At 42.0% G+C, this 16,359-nt stretch overlaps 1 protein-coding gene across 1 annotated transcript; it reads left to right on the top strand.

Annotated features, from left to right (window-relative positions):
• The first annotated feature begins 3,121 nt into the window (after window positions 1–3,121).
• Window positions 3,122–9,678, top strand: borcs7 (BLOC-1 related complex subunit 7). The gene is made up of 5 exons (XM_047351719.1): window positions 3,122–3,290; window positions 7,058–7,120; window positions 7,216–7,259; window positions 7,341–7,361; window positions 7,471–9,678. Exons 1-5 carry the CDS (start codon window positions 3,159–3,161, stop codon window positions 7,520–7,522), a joined length of 312 nt encoding a protein of 103 aa, XP_047207675.1. The 5' UTR covers window positions 3,122–3,158; the 3' UTR covers window positions 7,523–9,678.
• The last annotated feature ends 6,681 nt before the right edge of the window (window positions 9,679–16,359 follow it).

Genomic DNA, 16,359 nt, shown 5'->3' with positions numbered 1-16,359 from the left:
TTGAACAGTGCAGTCGGAGTTAGCTTTTTATTCAAATTGGATAAAAAGTTTTTCTGTCTAAGGAAACCCAGCAGATTGCATCCAGTCAGTGACTTGCAGCATTCACTCCTCCTGGATGAGCATGTAGAGACAGTGGACAGTCACTGGCGTTGACTTTGCAGCAATCCCTCATACTGAGCATGCATGTAGCGACAGTGGAGAGGAAAAACTCCCTTTTAACAGGAAGAACCTCTGAGGTCAGAAACAGAACAGCTGCAGTCAGACTCTGATTAAACTATGTACAGATGAACTCTTGTCACTGATTAGCTAACTTCTAACAACTGATAGCCTGAATTGTATTTAGGGGTATCAGAAAGAAGGGGGCTGAATATAAATGCATGCCTAACCTTTTGAATTTTTTTTTGAAAAAGAAAATTGAAAACCCCTGTATTATTTCCCTACCAATTCACAGTAATGTGCTACTTTGTGTTGGTCTGACACACAAAATCCCAACACAATGACGTTTGTGACTGCTATGAGACAACAGTAAAAATATTCACAATGTGAATATTATTGAAAAGCTGTGTGAATCCTTTGAGTTCCATGCAGTTCAGTAATTCTAAGTTATTTAAAAAATAAATCTGTCCATGAAAGCCAGCCATTTGTATAGTTCATCATTCACCACTGTAAAAACAAAGAATGAAATCAGGCACACATATAACAGAATTAACTGAATGTTAGGTCTCCTATCGTCACTGTCGGACAGGAACCTTTTAGAATTTCACACAATGGGGTTAAAGTCTGATCCTATTTTTCATACTTTTCTACTTTCACACACAAAAGAAATGTAAAACAAAACAGCAACCCTATGCTCATGCAAGAAAGGACATATATCTGTTTTCCTGTTCTATATGTGTAGCTATATACGAAATATTGTGATTACTATATGATCCTCTAGCCCGCATTAATCCTGGCATGGAGTGTCTGTATCTCATCCACACATACAGCCCCGTTCATAAATCAAGATTTTCCCTCCTTTCTGTATATTTTCCTTTCAAACCTTCTGCTAATCTCTGTTATAGTTTGTATGTGCACATAGAAGCATTTTAACACCAACAAAGAGATTCCCAAAGAGCATTAGCCTCAAAAGTGGACATAAATTAGATGATCAAGTGAATAATGCATCTCTCAGGTCCAGTTAGGTCTTCATCTGATTTCTTTCAATTTATGGTTTGACTGTTTCTTAAATACATTACTTTCTGTTACTGATCATCATTGGGAAATAGTGTTTTCAAGACTAATGCTTCTTATTTTGTGTTGTACACTCTTTAAAGTACTGGAAGTATTTCGTCCCATTAGAAATCCTCTGGGAGTTAACCTTTTTCTTTTCACCTGTCTCGACATTTCAGGCATACCATATGGAGAAGCTGATTGATATTTGGCAGCAAGACCGCCTGGGCACCAGCCTGCTGCGTTAGAAGGACCAAGAGAGAAGGGGAATGTTACTACCTCCCCTAGTGAGCTAGCCCCTGGGTGGTCAAGGTGCAGGGATGCCCCCACAGCCTCCCACAGCACAGCTTAGCCTCTGTAGCCTACATCCCTGGGATGTAATATTTTTCTCCCGAAATGTTTGATGTAGGCATTAATTATGTTTCACCACAGTTCAGTAAGACACATATTTTAATAGATTGACCCTTAATGATCAAACAGAGCTCTTTCACTTTATCTCTAAAAAATACACAAGACTGGCTTTTCATGTAAATCTAACTTAGTGGAGTGTGAACTCATTGTTAATTTCCAATTTTCATAGTTTTATGCAGACAGCCCTGCAGGAGGAGAGACCCCATTCCAGGTTTAGATGCAGTTTGTCAGAAGCGCCGTGTTCCTCCTCACCCTCTTGTCTTGCCATCATCTACTCCACTGTCTTCTACTTGACAGAAATATTTGCTTATGATTAGACTGTTTTTTTATTCTGGCATTAATGACTATTTTACTACAAAATTTTCCTAGAAGGTACTTTTTAAAGAGAATGTATTCTATATTTTCTAAAGTATTCATTCAGGTCGCTCTCAGGAGCTCAGCGAATTTCACCTTGGTACCATGATAGGATGCTACCTGTGCAACAAAATCAATCAAGAAATTTCCTCACTGCTAAATACTCAGCAGTCAGATTATAACACCGTGGAAGTGTTTGGGAACAACATCAACAACAATGGGATCAGAGGATGCTGAGGAGCAAAGTGCTCATAGGTCACAACCTTAAATTAGTTAAAGAACAGTGACAAAAGAGCTTCATGGAATGGGTCTCCATGGCCGAGCAACTGCATCCAACCCTTACGTCACCATCTGCATGGAGTGAGATGCAGTGGTGTAAAGTAAATTGCCACTGAACTCTCGAGCAGTGGAGACATGTTCTCTGGAGTGAAAAATAGATCTCTCACTCTGTCCAGCAATCCAATGACGAGTCTGGGTTTGGCAGCTGTCAGGAGAACGGTACTTTCCTGATTGCACTGTGTAAAGTTTGGTGGAGGGAGAATTATGGTGTGGGGCTGTTTTTCAGGAGTTGACAACGGTGAACAAAGCAAGGTCCATAAAGACATGGTTGATCCAGTTTGGTGTGGAAGAGCTGACCTGCACAGACACCTGATCTCAACCTGAGAGAACATCTTTGGGGTGAATTAGGGCAGAGACTGTAAGTCAAACCATCTCTTCCAACATCAGTGCCTGACCACATAAATGCACTTCTGTAAGAAAGGTCATAATTCAGCCAAAGGATGAACAGACATATTGATTGCGATCTTAACACTCAAATTCATGTGTGTGTGTGAAGGCAGGTGAGCAAATGCTTCTGACAATAGAGTGTTTATTAAATTGCATGCTCTGATTCAATCGTGTTTTAACAGTATCACAGGTTATTTTGACATTTTCAAATAAAAATGTTAATTATACGTTCATGTGAAGGAATTAAAGCCTGTAGTTGTTTCCAAATATTTGAAATGTATGAGCAGATGATTAAATCAATGTGGTAAATTGTGTAAACTACCGAATGAACGACGGGCTCAATATGTGAACCGAACATTTTTCTTCTTTATGACGAACTGAAATGACAGGCGCCTCATGAAGGCGTTGCTACACTTTTTTGGACCTTTCCGCGCACCGTCGTTCTTCAACACAAAAAAATGGCGTCAGCTGATACTCAGCCGCGGTTCGGCCAGTCTGTCAAAGGTTTATTATCCGACAAGGTAGGCTCCTGCAGCGGAGATGTGATTGCGTTGACCCGCCAGGTGCTGAAGGGATCCCGCAGTCAAGAGGTACTGCCTCAATTTCATTAAACAACGCGTAGTTTTAACGTTTTTATCAGACTGCTGGGCCAAACAACAACCGGAAACAAAGGCAGAGTACACTGGCTCTTCCAAAATAAAAGTATTGGTATTTTACTCAATATACTGTGAAAAGGCTCCCCAAGAACATCCATTTAGCGAAATAATATTTTAGCTTTTCTTCGTGATATTCACTTGAATCATGTCATCTTCTGGTGTTGGTCGATGCAGCCATCTACCAGGACATCTAAAAGTATGTCATGCTTCCTTCTGCTGACAAGCTTTGTGTAGATGCTGATTTCATAATCCAGCAGGACCTGGTAGCAGTCCGCACTGCCAGAGGTACCAATATCTGCTTTAATCACCATGGTAACGTCAGCAAACGTTAGTCCCCACACGAGTGAACACCTAATCAAGAGCTTCCAGGTGACCCAAACACTGAGAATCAATTCTGAACTGTGTTACTACACTAGACTAATGAGACAGACCAGATTTCATGAGATAATTATTGAAATAATATTTTTATGGACGATTGTGGATTTTTCTTCAAGGGCTTCAAGGTCATGTGACCAAAATACTTCAATTTAATGCTGCATTGTGTTACTATACTGGACTAATGAGACCCAATAAAAGCTGTGTGTGGTGTCACCCAAACACACACGAGGCTCCTGTGGAGCACAGCTCTGTATAATAATGTTAGGGCACTTTCAGTGAGATTTTAAATGCAGACAGCTGGCAGCATTAAGGAGAGCTGCCGCCAGTGTTTGGGCTTTGTGTTGGTGATGGAACCAGTGCACAACGGACCAAGATGGAGAGGACCCCTGATGTCTCTGAAGTCACATGGACGTGTACTCGTACTCGTCGTCTTCCGCTTATCCGGGACCGGGTCGCGGGGGCAGCAGACTCAACAGAGACGCCCAGACGTCCCTCTCTCCAGACACCTCCTCCAGTTCCTCCAGGGGGAGCCCAAGGCGTTCCCAGGCCAGCCGAGAGACATAGTCCCTCCAGCGTGTCCTGGGCCGTCCCCTGGGCCTCCTCCCGGTGGGACGTGCCTGGAACACCTCCCGAGGAAGGCGTCCAGGAGGCATCCGGTATAGATGCCCGAGCCACCTCAACTGGCTCCTCTCGATGTGGAGGAGCAGCGGCTCTACTCCGAGCCCCTCCCGGATGGCCGCGCTCCTCACACTATCTCTAAGGGAGTGCCCGGGCACCCTACGGAGGAAGCTCATTTCAGCCGCTTGTATCCGGGATCTCGTTCTTTCGGTCATGACCCAAAGTTCATGGCCATAGGTGAGGGTAGGAACGTAGACCGACCAGTAAATTGAGAGCTTTGCTTTTCGGCTCAGCTCTCTCTTCACCACAACGGACCGGCACAGCGCCCCCATTACTGTGGCAGCCGCACCGATCCGTCTGTCGATCTCCCGCTCCATTCTTCCCTCACTCGTGAACAAGACCCAGAGATACTTAAACTCCTCCACTTGAGGCAGGAACTCCCCTCCAACCTGAAGAGGACAAGCCACCCTTTTCCGGTCGAGTACCATGGCCTCGGACTTGGAGGAGCTGATCCTCATCCCAGCCGCTTCACACTTGGCTGCGAACCGCCACAGCGCATGCTGTAGGTCTTGGCTAGAGGGGGCCAGCAGGACCACGTCATCTGCAAAAAGAAGAGACGAAATCCACTGGTCCCCAAACCCGACCCCCTCCGGCCCTTGGCTGCGTCTAGAAATCCTGTCCATAAAAGTTATGAACAGGACCGGTGACAAAGGGCAGCCCTGCCGGAGTCCAACATGCACTGGGAACAAGTCCGACTTAGTGCCGGCAATGCGGACCAAACTCCTGCTCCGCTCGTACAGGGACCAGATGGCCCCTAGTAAAGGGCCCCCGATTCCATACTCCTGGAGCACCCCCCACAGGGCATCACGAGGGACACAGTCGAATGCCTTCTCCAGGTCCACAAAACACATGTGAACCGGTTGGGCAAACTCCCATGAACCCTCGAGCACCCTGTAGAGGGTATAGAGCTGGTTCAGTGTTCCACGGCCGGGACGAAAACCACACTGCTCCTCCTGAAGCCGAGGTTCGACTATCGGCTGGACTCTCCTCTCCAATACCCTGGTGTAGGTCTTACCAGGGAGGCTGAGGAGTGTGATCCCCCTGTAGTTGGAACACACCCTCCGGTCACCCTTCTTATGAAGGGGGACAACCACCCCAGTCTGCCAGTCCAGAGGCACTGTCCCCGACCGCCACGCAATGTTGAAGAGACGTGTCAACCATGACAGCCCTACAACATTCAGAGACTTGAGGTACTCAGGGCGGATCTCATCCACCCCCGAAGCCTTGCCACCGCGGAGCTTTTCAACCACCTCGGTGACTTCAGCCTGGGTGATGAAAGAGTTCAACCCCGAGTCCCCAGCCTCTGTTTCTACCACGGAATGCGTGATGGCAGGATTGAGGAGATCCTCGAAGTACTCCTTCCACCGCCCGATAATGTCCTCAGTCGAGGTCAGCAGTCTCCCGCCCCCACTATAAACAGTGTTGGCGAAGCACTGCTTCCCCCTCCTGAGGCGACGGACGGTTTGCCAGAACCGGTAGTCCTTCTCCATGGTCTCACCGAACTCCTCCCAGGTCCGAGTTTTTGCCTCTGCCACAGCCCGGGCCGCAGCACGCTTAGCCTCACGGTACCCGTCAGCCGCCTCAGGAGTCCCACAAGGGACGTGTTTTTTCCTTAAATAATAATAATAAATAAAAAAGGCAAATATATATGGGTTAATATACCCACCCCTCTATCATATTAAACAGGTTGGTTACCCATAGAAGATGTCTTTGTTTATTTTTATTGAAGTTTTATATTAATATTATATATTATTATATAATATTAATACGTCACAGAGGATCCACTGTTTTGTCTGAAAGTGTCACTTTCTAGAATCAGTTACAATTACCTGTAGTTAATTCTTATTAGTTTAATAGTAACTAGATTACAAAGTTTCTTTTTATACAGTTGAACAAAAAAAATTAGTTATTTTAATCATCTAATGTTACTGATTAAATACTGTATAAGCAGGTTTGTACTGTTGCAGTTGGTTAACATTAAGATAATTTTTATTGTGTATAAAAATTAGCTTTTTCTGTTTTATTATGGATGAATTTAGTCATTATTTTCTCAATTTAATGGATGTTTAATTTGTTTTTGGTTAATATTTATAATAAAAAGCTACATCAGCACTGATTTTCAGACGTTTTTGAAGTTCCCTTCCTCTTGCTGGTGCTGGAAAACAAAAACACAGCTAAGATATAGTTTAGAAATCCAGGAACTATTAATTGTTACTCTGACTAGTTTAAGACTCGAAATTGAAAGGTTTGGATTAGTTCCCCCTGGGCTACATCCTAATATGTGAGGCTGATGATAAAAATAGTCATATTTAATAAATCAGAATGTGTGGTCTGTCATTTGTCAGATTAAAATTACCTTTTAAAAATAAAAACTTTAAGCGGATATTAAACATGCTTTTCATTAAGCCCACATTTCTGTATTGAAATGTTCTTCTATTGGTCTGATGTTATATTCTCATCTTAAATGTGGTGTTTTCATTTGCTGGAAGCAGAAAATCATGATAATTAACAGAAAGCTTGAAGCTGTGTGAAATTAATCTACATAATGTGTTTCACTTATTGATGCAGTTACTGAAATAAACCTTTCAATCATATTCTAATTTATTGGCTGGGTCTATAATTAACAGTGCTAACGTCTCTTTCAGCTTCTTGGGCAAGCAGCAAGGAACATGGTGATCCAGGAGGATGCCATTCTGCACTCTGAGGATGTAAGTGATCATTATTCCTGTTTGTGACTCTTTGCCGAGCTAATTAGAGACAGCTGTTTGTGTGATTTTTACCATCCGCATTGTCTGTCCTCCAGAGTCTGAGAAAAATGTCCATTATCACAACTCATTTACAGTACCAGTAAGTATCACTCAGCTGCTTCACTTTGGGTCGCACCGTAGAGGAAAATATTTTTAAAAGCGTGTATGTCTCCCTTCCCAGACAGGAGGCCATCCAGAAGAAGTAAGTCTCAGCACATCACAGCATTGTTTTGGCTTCATCCATATCTCTGAGTGAAGCCACAACACAACGACATGACGTGTACTCATTCTCCTGTGTCCCCATCCTTCAGCGTGGAGCACTCAAAGAACCTGCAGGACCAGCTGACACATCTGCTGAAGTGACAGAGCTCCGAGGACAAGACGTATGACGACACACATCCAACCATGGAGGTCTCCTGTGATGATGCTCTCAGGGGTCTCACCGCCTCCTGCTGGCCTGTACTGAGAGACGATCACCAGCTCACCGCTTGCTGGTGTTATACAGACACTGGGCTTAAGGATATCTGTTCAGTGGTTTATGTGTCAGATGAATGTTTGATCAGTTGTTTTAAGTTGGGATGAATTGCACAGCTGGACTGGTTTCATGTCAATATGTTTTATTTCTAAATTAAAGAAGTCTTAGTGTGGTGTGGAGCCTCATTCAGCTAAACGAGAAGAACCAAAAGAACAGACTTATCTAAAAAAAAAAAAAAAGCAATGCATGTTTAGTCTTAATACTGTGGAAAGCTTTTATTACAAGCAGCAAATATTTGATGTCAAAATGTACGTTGGCTCTGAATGGTGAACATATCCCCGTTAAAATGCTAAAGTAGAATATGTTGAATAATCTCTAAACTTTTTCCACATATTTATCCTGGTTCTGATCTGATAAATATATACTACTAAGACAGAACCACAGTAATCCAGAGTGGATTTCTATATGGGTGTGATGAGCTGAGAAATTACTGTGACCTTATTTTACCATCAGCCACGAGTGACGATGACGAACAAATTTATCAGCAACCTGAAGGCCAAACAGCAGATCGACCCTGAGAGCAGCCCTGAGAGCATGCTCAGGCCTGTTCCTTCAAACCTCACGTGTTCTCCAAGTCTGGATTCAGGGTTTGCTGATGACATCCAGAGAACGACCTTCAGCGTCCACAGCTAGACTTACTGCAGAGCTCTAAATCACACCAGTTGCTGTGGTTTGATGAGCTCACAGATACACTGACGAGGTTAAACAGCACACAGAGGACGTGTAAAGTTCTGTTGGATTCTTCAATGCGCTGCATGGGACCACTGAATGAGAGCACATGAGTTCTGTCAGTTACCACTAGAACGGGTCTTTAATGGCTTACTCACATGTTGCATAGTAGGGGCAGTGGGCTCCCCTCCCTCCAGCACTGTATGTGGGTGCCCATCAAGGCTGATGCAAAACTTGGTCTCTGGTTTAACACCAAATTAAAGGCCTATTTGCTCTGTAAGAAAGCTGGAATGAATTTAATTATTTCCAAGTTCTAAATTTAAAATAGACTGGTGAAACCTCAAATGGGATTTCTACAAAAACACAATTTGTATAACTTTCCTGTACTAAAAGAGCATTTCTAGGTTTTTTTGTTGGCATTAAGACCAGCTTAGATCTCGGACAGTGTCTGTTACAGCCATGTGGCAGACCACCAAATAGGAGTGCAGAACAGTTAAGTGGAATGAAAATCAAACATGAGTTACACAGTTTTTGCAAATAAAAATCTAATTGGTTTTCTTTCAGGATTATTCTGGACTTAGCTCAATCTATTTTCAAATCAACTATGACTAGCTTCCTTATCTCTGTGGAAGAAAAGCATCCCTAGAGCATGATGCTGCCACTACTGTGTTTTACTATGAGACTGTATTCAGGCTGAAGTACATTGCTAGTTTTCTGCATTTAGGCCAAAAAGTTAAACTTTGGTTTAAATTCTTTTTGTCCATCCATCCATTTTTTTCAACTGCCATCCTTCATCGGAGGATAGTGTGTGTGTTTGGTAGTGTAGGGAGGTTGGAGCCAAATGCGCAGGGTAAAAAGGATTGCCATTCATGCTACAACCTCCCCTGCAGCAGGAAATTGTTTAGAAGCCAAATCTAAAATAGCTCTCTCTGTAACAAGTGTAAAAAAAACCTCCAGTGACTCCTGAGTTACCTCACAGAAACTCTCACTTATGACTTCAAGAATATAGTGTCCACTCTTTGCGATGCAGGCTTTGTCCAAGCAGTTTCAGTGTGTTTAATGGTTCTTACAGGCAGGTGTAGACATAAGACTGAACTAACCATTTATTCAATTCTGCCTGATTATTTTAAATACCAGAATCAAAAAGAGCGACCCTAACGCTGACCCTGACCCCTGAACAGAAATGCTTTGACCCACAGAGACATGGACTTGTCTGGTTTCTTAAGGTCTATTTTGGGTACTGGATGCAAACCATCAAAATGTATTGTGTTCCCAGGACATTTACATGTACAGAAATAAAAGCTATTAAAATGAATTTTGAGCTTTACTCATTTTTTTAAACAGACAACTAATTTGAACCCAGCTATATCAGAAAATATCTTAATGTTAATCAGACTTAAGGTTTTGGTGCATGTGTTGCTCTCTTGTTTTTGGTGATTTGTGACACATTTATCGATCACGCCATCATGTCTAAATCAAAAGGGAAGACCTCTGAGAAGGACTTCCCTTTAGCCCAGCCTTGTGATTTTATGTTTTCACCGCTTTTAGATGAAGGACTTGGTTATTAGCCAGGCTCATAAGAAAATGTATTCAGTTAAATTCTTCAAGGATGGACTATTGTAATTCTTTACTATCAGGATGTCCACAAAATGCAGTTAAAAGCCTCCAGCTGATTCAAAATGCTGCAGCAAGAGTTCTGATGAAAATTAAAAAGAGAGATTATATTTTCCCTGCTTTAGCTTCCCTTTATTGGGTCCCTGTTAAATCCAGAATACAATTAAAAATTATCCTCCTCACATATAAAGCCCTTAATGATCAAGCTCCATCACATCAGAGATCTGATTGTTCCATATGTTCCTAACAGAGCACTTCGTTCTCAGACCGCAGGTTTACTGATGGTTCCTAGAGTCTCTAGAAGTAGAATGGGAGGCAGATCTTTTAGTTATCAGGCTCCTCTCCTGTGGAACCAGTTCTCATTTTTAGTCCGTGAGGCAGACACCCTGTCTACTTTTAAGGCTAGGCTTAAAACTTGACCCCTTCTCTTTTCCAATGGTTATAATCAATCTGACAGAGAGAGGTATCCCAATCCTTGTGGTTTTTAGTATAACAATGACCATCAGTGGGCTCTAGATGGACAAACTGTCTACTTTTAAGGCTAGGCTTAAAACTTTCCTTTTTGATAAAGCTTATAGTTAGAGTGGCTTATGTTATCCTGAGCTATCTCTGTAGTTATGCTGCTATAGGCTTAGGCTGCTGGAGGACATAATGACCACTTTCATACTCTTCGCTACATTCTCACACTACTCTCTAATTCTGCATTATTTGCTGTTATTTCAGCTTTTAACTTTATGTTCTCTCTCTTTTCTCTAGAAGCTACACCTGGCCTGACTCTGTGTCTCTCTCCTAGACATGGCGATTGACTGAGCTTTTACTGTAACTAACTGTATGTGCTCTCTTTCAGACTCTAACCTTGAAAACTGGCTCAGAGTTTATCTGTTCTTTCTTCCTAGATGAAATGACTAAAGGAGCTACATCCATTAACATTTACTTTTCCTTCCCATAGAAAGTACTCCTGGATCAGTGCTTCTTTGTTCTCTTTGTGTCTCTGCTCTGTTCTCTCTAACCCCCAGTCGGCCGTGGCAGATGGCCGCTCACACTGAGCCTGGTTCTGGTGGAGGTTTCTTCCTGTTAAAAGGGAGTTTTTCCCCTCCACTGTCGCTACATGCATGCTCAGTATGACGGATTGCTGCAAAGTCAACGCCAGTGACTGTCCACTGTCTCTACATGCTCATCCGGGAGGAGGGAATGCTGCAAGTCACTGACTGGATGCAATCTGCTGGGTTTCCTTAGATAGAAAAACTTTTTAATCCAATTTGAATAAATAACTGAATCTGACTGCGATGTTCAATTGTTAGGATTAATTGGAATGTATGTACCTGACTGTTGTGAAGTGCCTTGAGACAACATGTGTTGTGAATTGGCGCTATATAAATAAAACTGAATTTAATTGAATTCTAAAAAATACTTTATTAATCCCAAAGGGAAATTAAATGTTGTTGTAGCTCGTATTATGAAGGTTTCCTCAAAGAACCGTTGTAGATGCTGATGGCTGTGGCCAGGAAGGATCTCCTGTAGCGCTCTGTCTTACAGCAGATCTGAAGAAGCCTCTGACTGAAGACACTCTGTTGTTGTAGGACAGTTTCATGAAGAGGATGCTCAGGGTTCTCCATAATGTTCTTCATTTTATGAAGAATCCTTCTTTGTACAATGATCTCCAGAGGTTCTAGAGGAATCCCCAGAACAGAGCCAGCCTTGTTGAGCTTTTTTAAGTCCCTGGCTCTAATGCTGCTTCCCCAGCCGATGATGGCAGAAGAGATCACACTTTCCACAACAGACTTATAGAAGATATGCAGCATCTTGCTACATTCACCAAAGGACCTAAGCTTCCTCAAGAAGTACAGTCTGCTCTGTCCCTTCTTGTAGATGGCTTCACAGTTGTATCTCCACTCTAGTCTGTTGTGCAGGTGAAAACCAAGGTATTTATACTCCTCCATCACCTCCACCTCTTCTCCCATGATGGAAATAGTGTTTGACCTATTCTTATTTCTATTAAAATCTACAATCATCTCCTTTGTTTTATTCATATTCAAGATGAGATGATTGTTTCCACACCATGCCACAAAGCGGTCCATCACCTTCCTGTACTCAGCTTCTTGTCCATCTCTGATCCACCCCACAACTGCAGAGTCATCCGAGTACAGTGGCTTGTAAAAGTATTCATACCCCTTGAACCTTTCCACATATTGTCACATTACATCCACAAACATAAATATATTTTATTGGAATTATATGTGAAAAACCAACACAAAGTGGTGTACACTTGTGAAGTGGAAAGAAAATTATGCATGCTTTCTTTTTTTGTTTACAAATGAAAAACTGAAAAGCACATTGTGCAAAAGTATTCAGCCCTCATTGAGTCAATACTTTGTGGAACCAGCTTTTTCTGCAATTACAGCTGCAAGTTTTTTAGGGTATGTCTCTACCAACTTTGCACATCTAGTGACTCAAATCATTGCCTATGCTTCTTCGCAAAACAGTTCAAGCTCAGTCAGATTAGATGGAGAGCGTTTGTGAACAGCAGTTTTCAGATCTTGCCACATATTCTTGATTGGTTTTAGGTCTGGACTTGGACTGGGCCATTCTAACACATTATAATATGTTTTGTTTTAAACCATTCCATTGTAGCCCTGGCTTTATGTTTAGGGTCGTTGTCCTGCTGGAAGGTGAACCTCTGCTCCAGTCTCAAGTTTTCTACAGACTCCAACTGGTTTCCAAGATTGCCCGGTATTTGGCTCCATCCATCGTTCCATCAACTCTGACCACCTTCCCTGTCCTTGCTGAAGAGAAGCACCCGCAGAGCATGATGCTGCCACCACCATATTTGACAGTGGGGATGGTGTGTTCAGAATGATGTTAGTTCTCTGCCACACATTTTGGCCAGAAAGTTCCATTTTGGTCTCGTCTGACCAAAGCACCTTTTTCCTAGTTTGCTGTCTCCAACATAGCTTCTTGCAAACTGCAAACGGAACTTCTTATGGTTTTCTTTTAACTATGGCTTTCTTCTTGCCACTCCTCCATAAAGACTACATTTGTGCAGTGGACAACTTTTAGTAGTGAAATAATAATTGCTTTCCACTTCACAATTGTATACCACTTCTTGTTGGTCTTTCACATAAAATTCCTAAAACATTTTAGTTTGTGGATTAAATGTGACAATATGTGGAAAGGTTCAAGGGGTATGAATACTTTTGCAAGCCTCTGTATTTCTGTCAGAAGTTCAGACTTCTGACAGAAGTCTGTCTTGTGCTGGAAGTCTGAGGTGTACAGAGTGAAAAGGAATGGTGAGAGTACAGTCCCCTGTGGTGCTCCTGTGCTGCTGACTACCTGGTCTGACACACAACCCTTCAGTCTCACAAACTGTGGTCTGTTTGTTAGGTAGTCTTTGATCCAGGATATTGTTAACAAAGCAAATCAGGTTGAATTGTGTTAAATGGACTGGAGAAATCAAAGAACAAGATCCTCACAGTGCTGCTGGTTTTGTCCAGATGACAGTGGGTTTGTTGAAGCAGGTGTATGATGGCATCTTCAACTCCAACTCCACAGCGATAAGCAAACTGAAGGGGTCCTGAAATTTGCTTACTCAGGTGGGCCAATAGGAGTCTCTCTGCAAACTTCATGATGTGGGATTTCAGGGGGGATGGGTCTATCGTCGTTGAGGATTGATCATTATCTATTGATGTGCAAGCCAATAATGGTGAATTAAAAAAAAATCTGTTCTTCTCTATACAATTTCATTCGTATTGAAGGATAAGGACCCGCACCTTTGCAGCAGTTTGCTACTGGGGGCTGATGTTGAGGTCCTGGCTAAAATCTTGACCAGCCATCTACAGACAGTCTTATCTGGTATAATCGATCAGACTGGGTCTATCAGGAACCGTCACCTATTCCACAATATGAGGCATCTGCTCAAAATTCTTTAGTCTGCCGGTTCAGCTCATGTCCCTGAGTTAAGGGTCTCCATGGATGCCGAGAAGGCCTTCAATTGGGTGGAATCGCCGTATTTGTTTTACACCCTGGAGAGCTTGCTGCATAAAGATGAATGTTTTGCCCAAATTTCTGTATCTTTCATCTGTTCCTGCCATGCTATAATTCAGTCTAAACGAATTCATAGAGCCTACTAGTCTAGAAGCTGATTGGCTCGAATTTATGCTGGGCTCGACCCCAAATTCCCCCGGTGCAAATTGGATCTGGCGAATGTTATGGTTTGGTTATGTGCATTGTTAAATATAAAAAATTGTAATGTGTTCTTATGTTCATAACAGTGTGGAATTAGTCTGAACCTGTAGCGCTTAGAAAGTCAACTGTGCAGAACAACATGTATTATTTGTGAACTTGAAAAAACAGGCACTAAAGGGTGTGAGTGCGTGTGTCAGTTTCATCAATAGAAGATGCCTCAGAACTGACCTTCAGCAAAAGAATGTGTGAGAAACTGACCATCAGCAAAAGAATGTGTGAGAAATGGACTTCAGCAAAAGAATGTGTGAGAAAACTGAGAAGTCGCTGCACAACAAATGTAAAATGTATATTTCCTGTGTGTGAGAAATGGACTTCAGCAAAAGAATGTGTGAGAAAACTGAGAAAGCGCTGCACAACAAATGTAAAATGTATATTTCCTGTAGAATGTGTGTGTTCAATAAAAGAACGGTGCAGGGGAGAAAAAAAGTAGAAGTGTTCCTGACTACACAGAGACACCACCACCACCACCAGCCTGAACCGTTGATACAAGGCAGGATGGATCCATGTTTTCATGTTGTTGATGCCAAATTCTGACCCTACCATCCGAATGTCGCAGCAGAAATCGAGACTCATCAGACCAGGCAACGTTTTTCCAATCTTCTATTGTCCAATTTTGGTGACCCTGTGCGAATTGTAGCCTCAATTTCCTGTTCTAAGCTGACAGTAGTGGCACCTGGTGTGGTCTTCTGCTGCTGTAGCCCATCCGCCTCAAGGTTTGACGTGTTGTACGTTCAGAGATGCTCTTCTGCAGGCTTTGGTTGTAACGAGTGGTTATTTGAGTTACTGTTGTCTTCCTATCAGTTCGAACCAGTCTGACCATTTTCCTCTGACCTCTGGCATCAACAAGGCATTTGCGCCCACAGAACTGCTGTTCACTGGATAATTTCTCTTTTTTGGACCATTCTCTGTAAACCCTAGTGATGGTAGTGCGTGAAAATCCCCGTAGATCAGCAGTTTCTGAAATACTCAGACCAGCCCGTCTAGCACCAACAACCATGGCATGTTCAAAGTCACTTAAATCACCTTTCTTCCCCATTCTGATGATCAGTTTGAACTGCAGCAGATCGTCTTGACCATGTCTACATGCCTAAATATATTGAGTTGCTGCCATGTGATTGGCTGATTAGAAATTTTAATTAACGAGCAGTTGGACAGGTGTACCTAATAAAGTGGCCGGTGAGTGTATATAAATATTTAAATAATAAATTGGTGAGGCCTATGTAGGATATGTATATTGAATGTTTCAATAATGGTAAGCTCAATGAGAGAGTCTTTGATTATTCTATTACTTAAACCTGGCAAAACAAATACAAAATGTGAAAATCTGTGACCAATAAGTTTAATAAACACAGACACTAAAATTATGAGTAAAATGTTGCCAGAAAAATTAGAAAAGGTGCTACCAGATATTATAGAGGACGATCAAAATGGATTTATAAAAGGCAGACAGGGATTTCACAATGTAATAAGAGTTCTCAATATCCTATATAATCAAAAAGATGAGGGAGATGTGGGCATTCTTGCACTTAACGTGGAAAAGGCGTTTGATCCAATAGAATGGCCGTATCTTTTAGAAGTATGTAGTAGATTTGGATTTGGCGAGGCCTTCTTGCTTTGGATTAAACTATTACATTCTAATCCCGTAGCAGAGGTTATGAATAATGAAACCATTTCTGAACCTTTCAAAATTAGGAGAGGATGCCCCCAAGACTCACCGTTGTTGCCACTTTTATTCATTTTAGCAACAGAACCACTGGCAATTGTAATATGATCAAGTACTTCAATACAAGGAATTAAAACTGGTAGTAAAGAACATAGAATAGCTTTATTCGCTGATGATGTTATCCTTTTTCTTAAACAATTAAATACCTCCTTGCCAGCTCTCTTAGATTTAATAAAGCAATTCAGCCATCTTTCTGGTTATAAAGTAAACACTATGAAATCATCACTCATGCTACTTATGGCTGAGGACAATCAAAGTATAAGACAAAGTTTAAAAACTTTTAAAATTACTTCAAGAATTATTTTTTAAGGTATCAAAATAATACCCCAACTAGAAAATGTTGTATTAACAAACTATGAGACATTAGTAGAAGCAACCTCAAAAGAATTGGAACGATTGTCATCTCTCCCAATTTCC

The sequence above is a fragment of the Girardinichthys multiradiatus genome, chromosome 22, assembly GCF_021462225.1.
Source record: "Girardinichthys multiradiatus isolate DD_20200921_A chromosome 22, DD_fGirMul_XY1, whole genome shotgun sequence".
NCBI lineage: Eukaryota > Metazoa > Chordata > Actinopteri > Cyprinodontiformes > Goodeidae > Girardinichthys > Girardinichthys multiradiatus.
Note: the sequence above shows the minus strand (reverse complement) of the source record. Positions and strands in the feature narration are given on the sequence as shown.

Coding starts and splice junctions, on each gene's coding strand:
- borcs7 (XM_047351719.1), top strand. CDS start 3,159: ATGGCGTCAGCTGATACTCAGCCGCGGTTCGGCCAGTCTGTCAAAGGT. Junction 7,260..7,340: donor ACAACTCATTTACAGTACCA/GTAAGTATCACT, acceptor CTCCCTTCCCAG/ACAGGAGGCCATCCAGAAGA. Junction 7,362..7,470: donor CAGGAGGCCATCCAGAAGAA/GTAAGTCTCAGC, acceptor CCCATCCTTCAG/CGTGGAGCACTCAAAGAACC.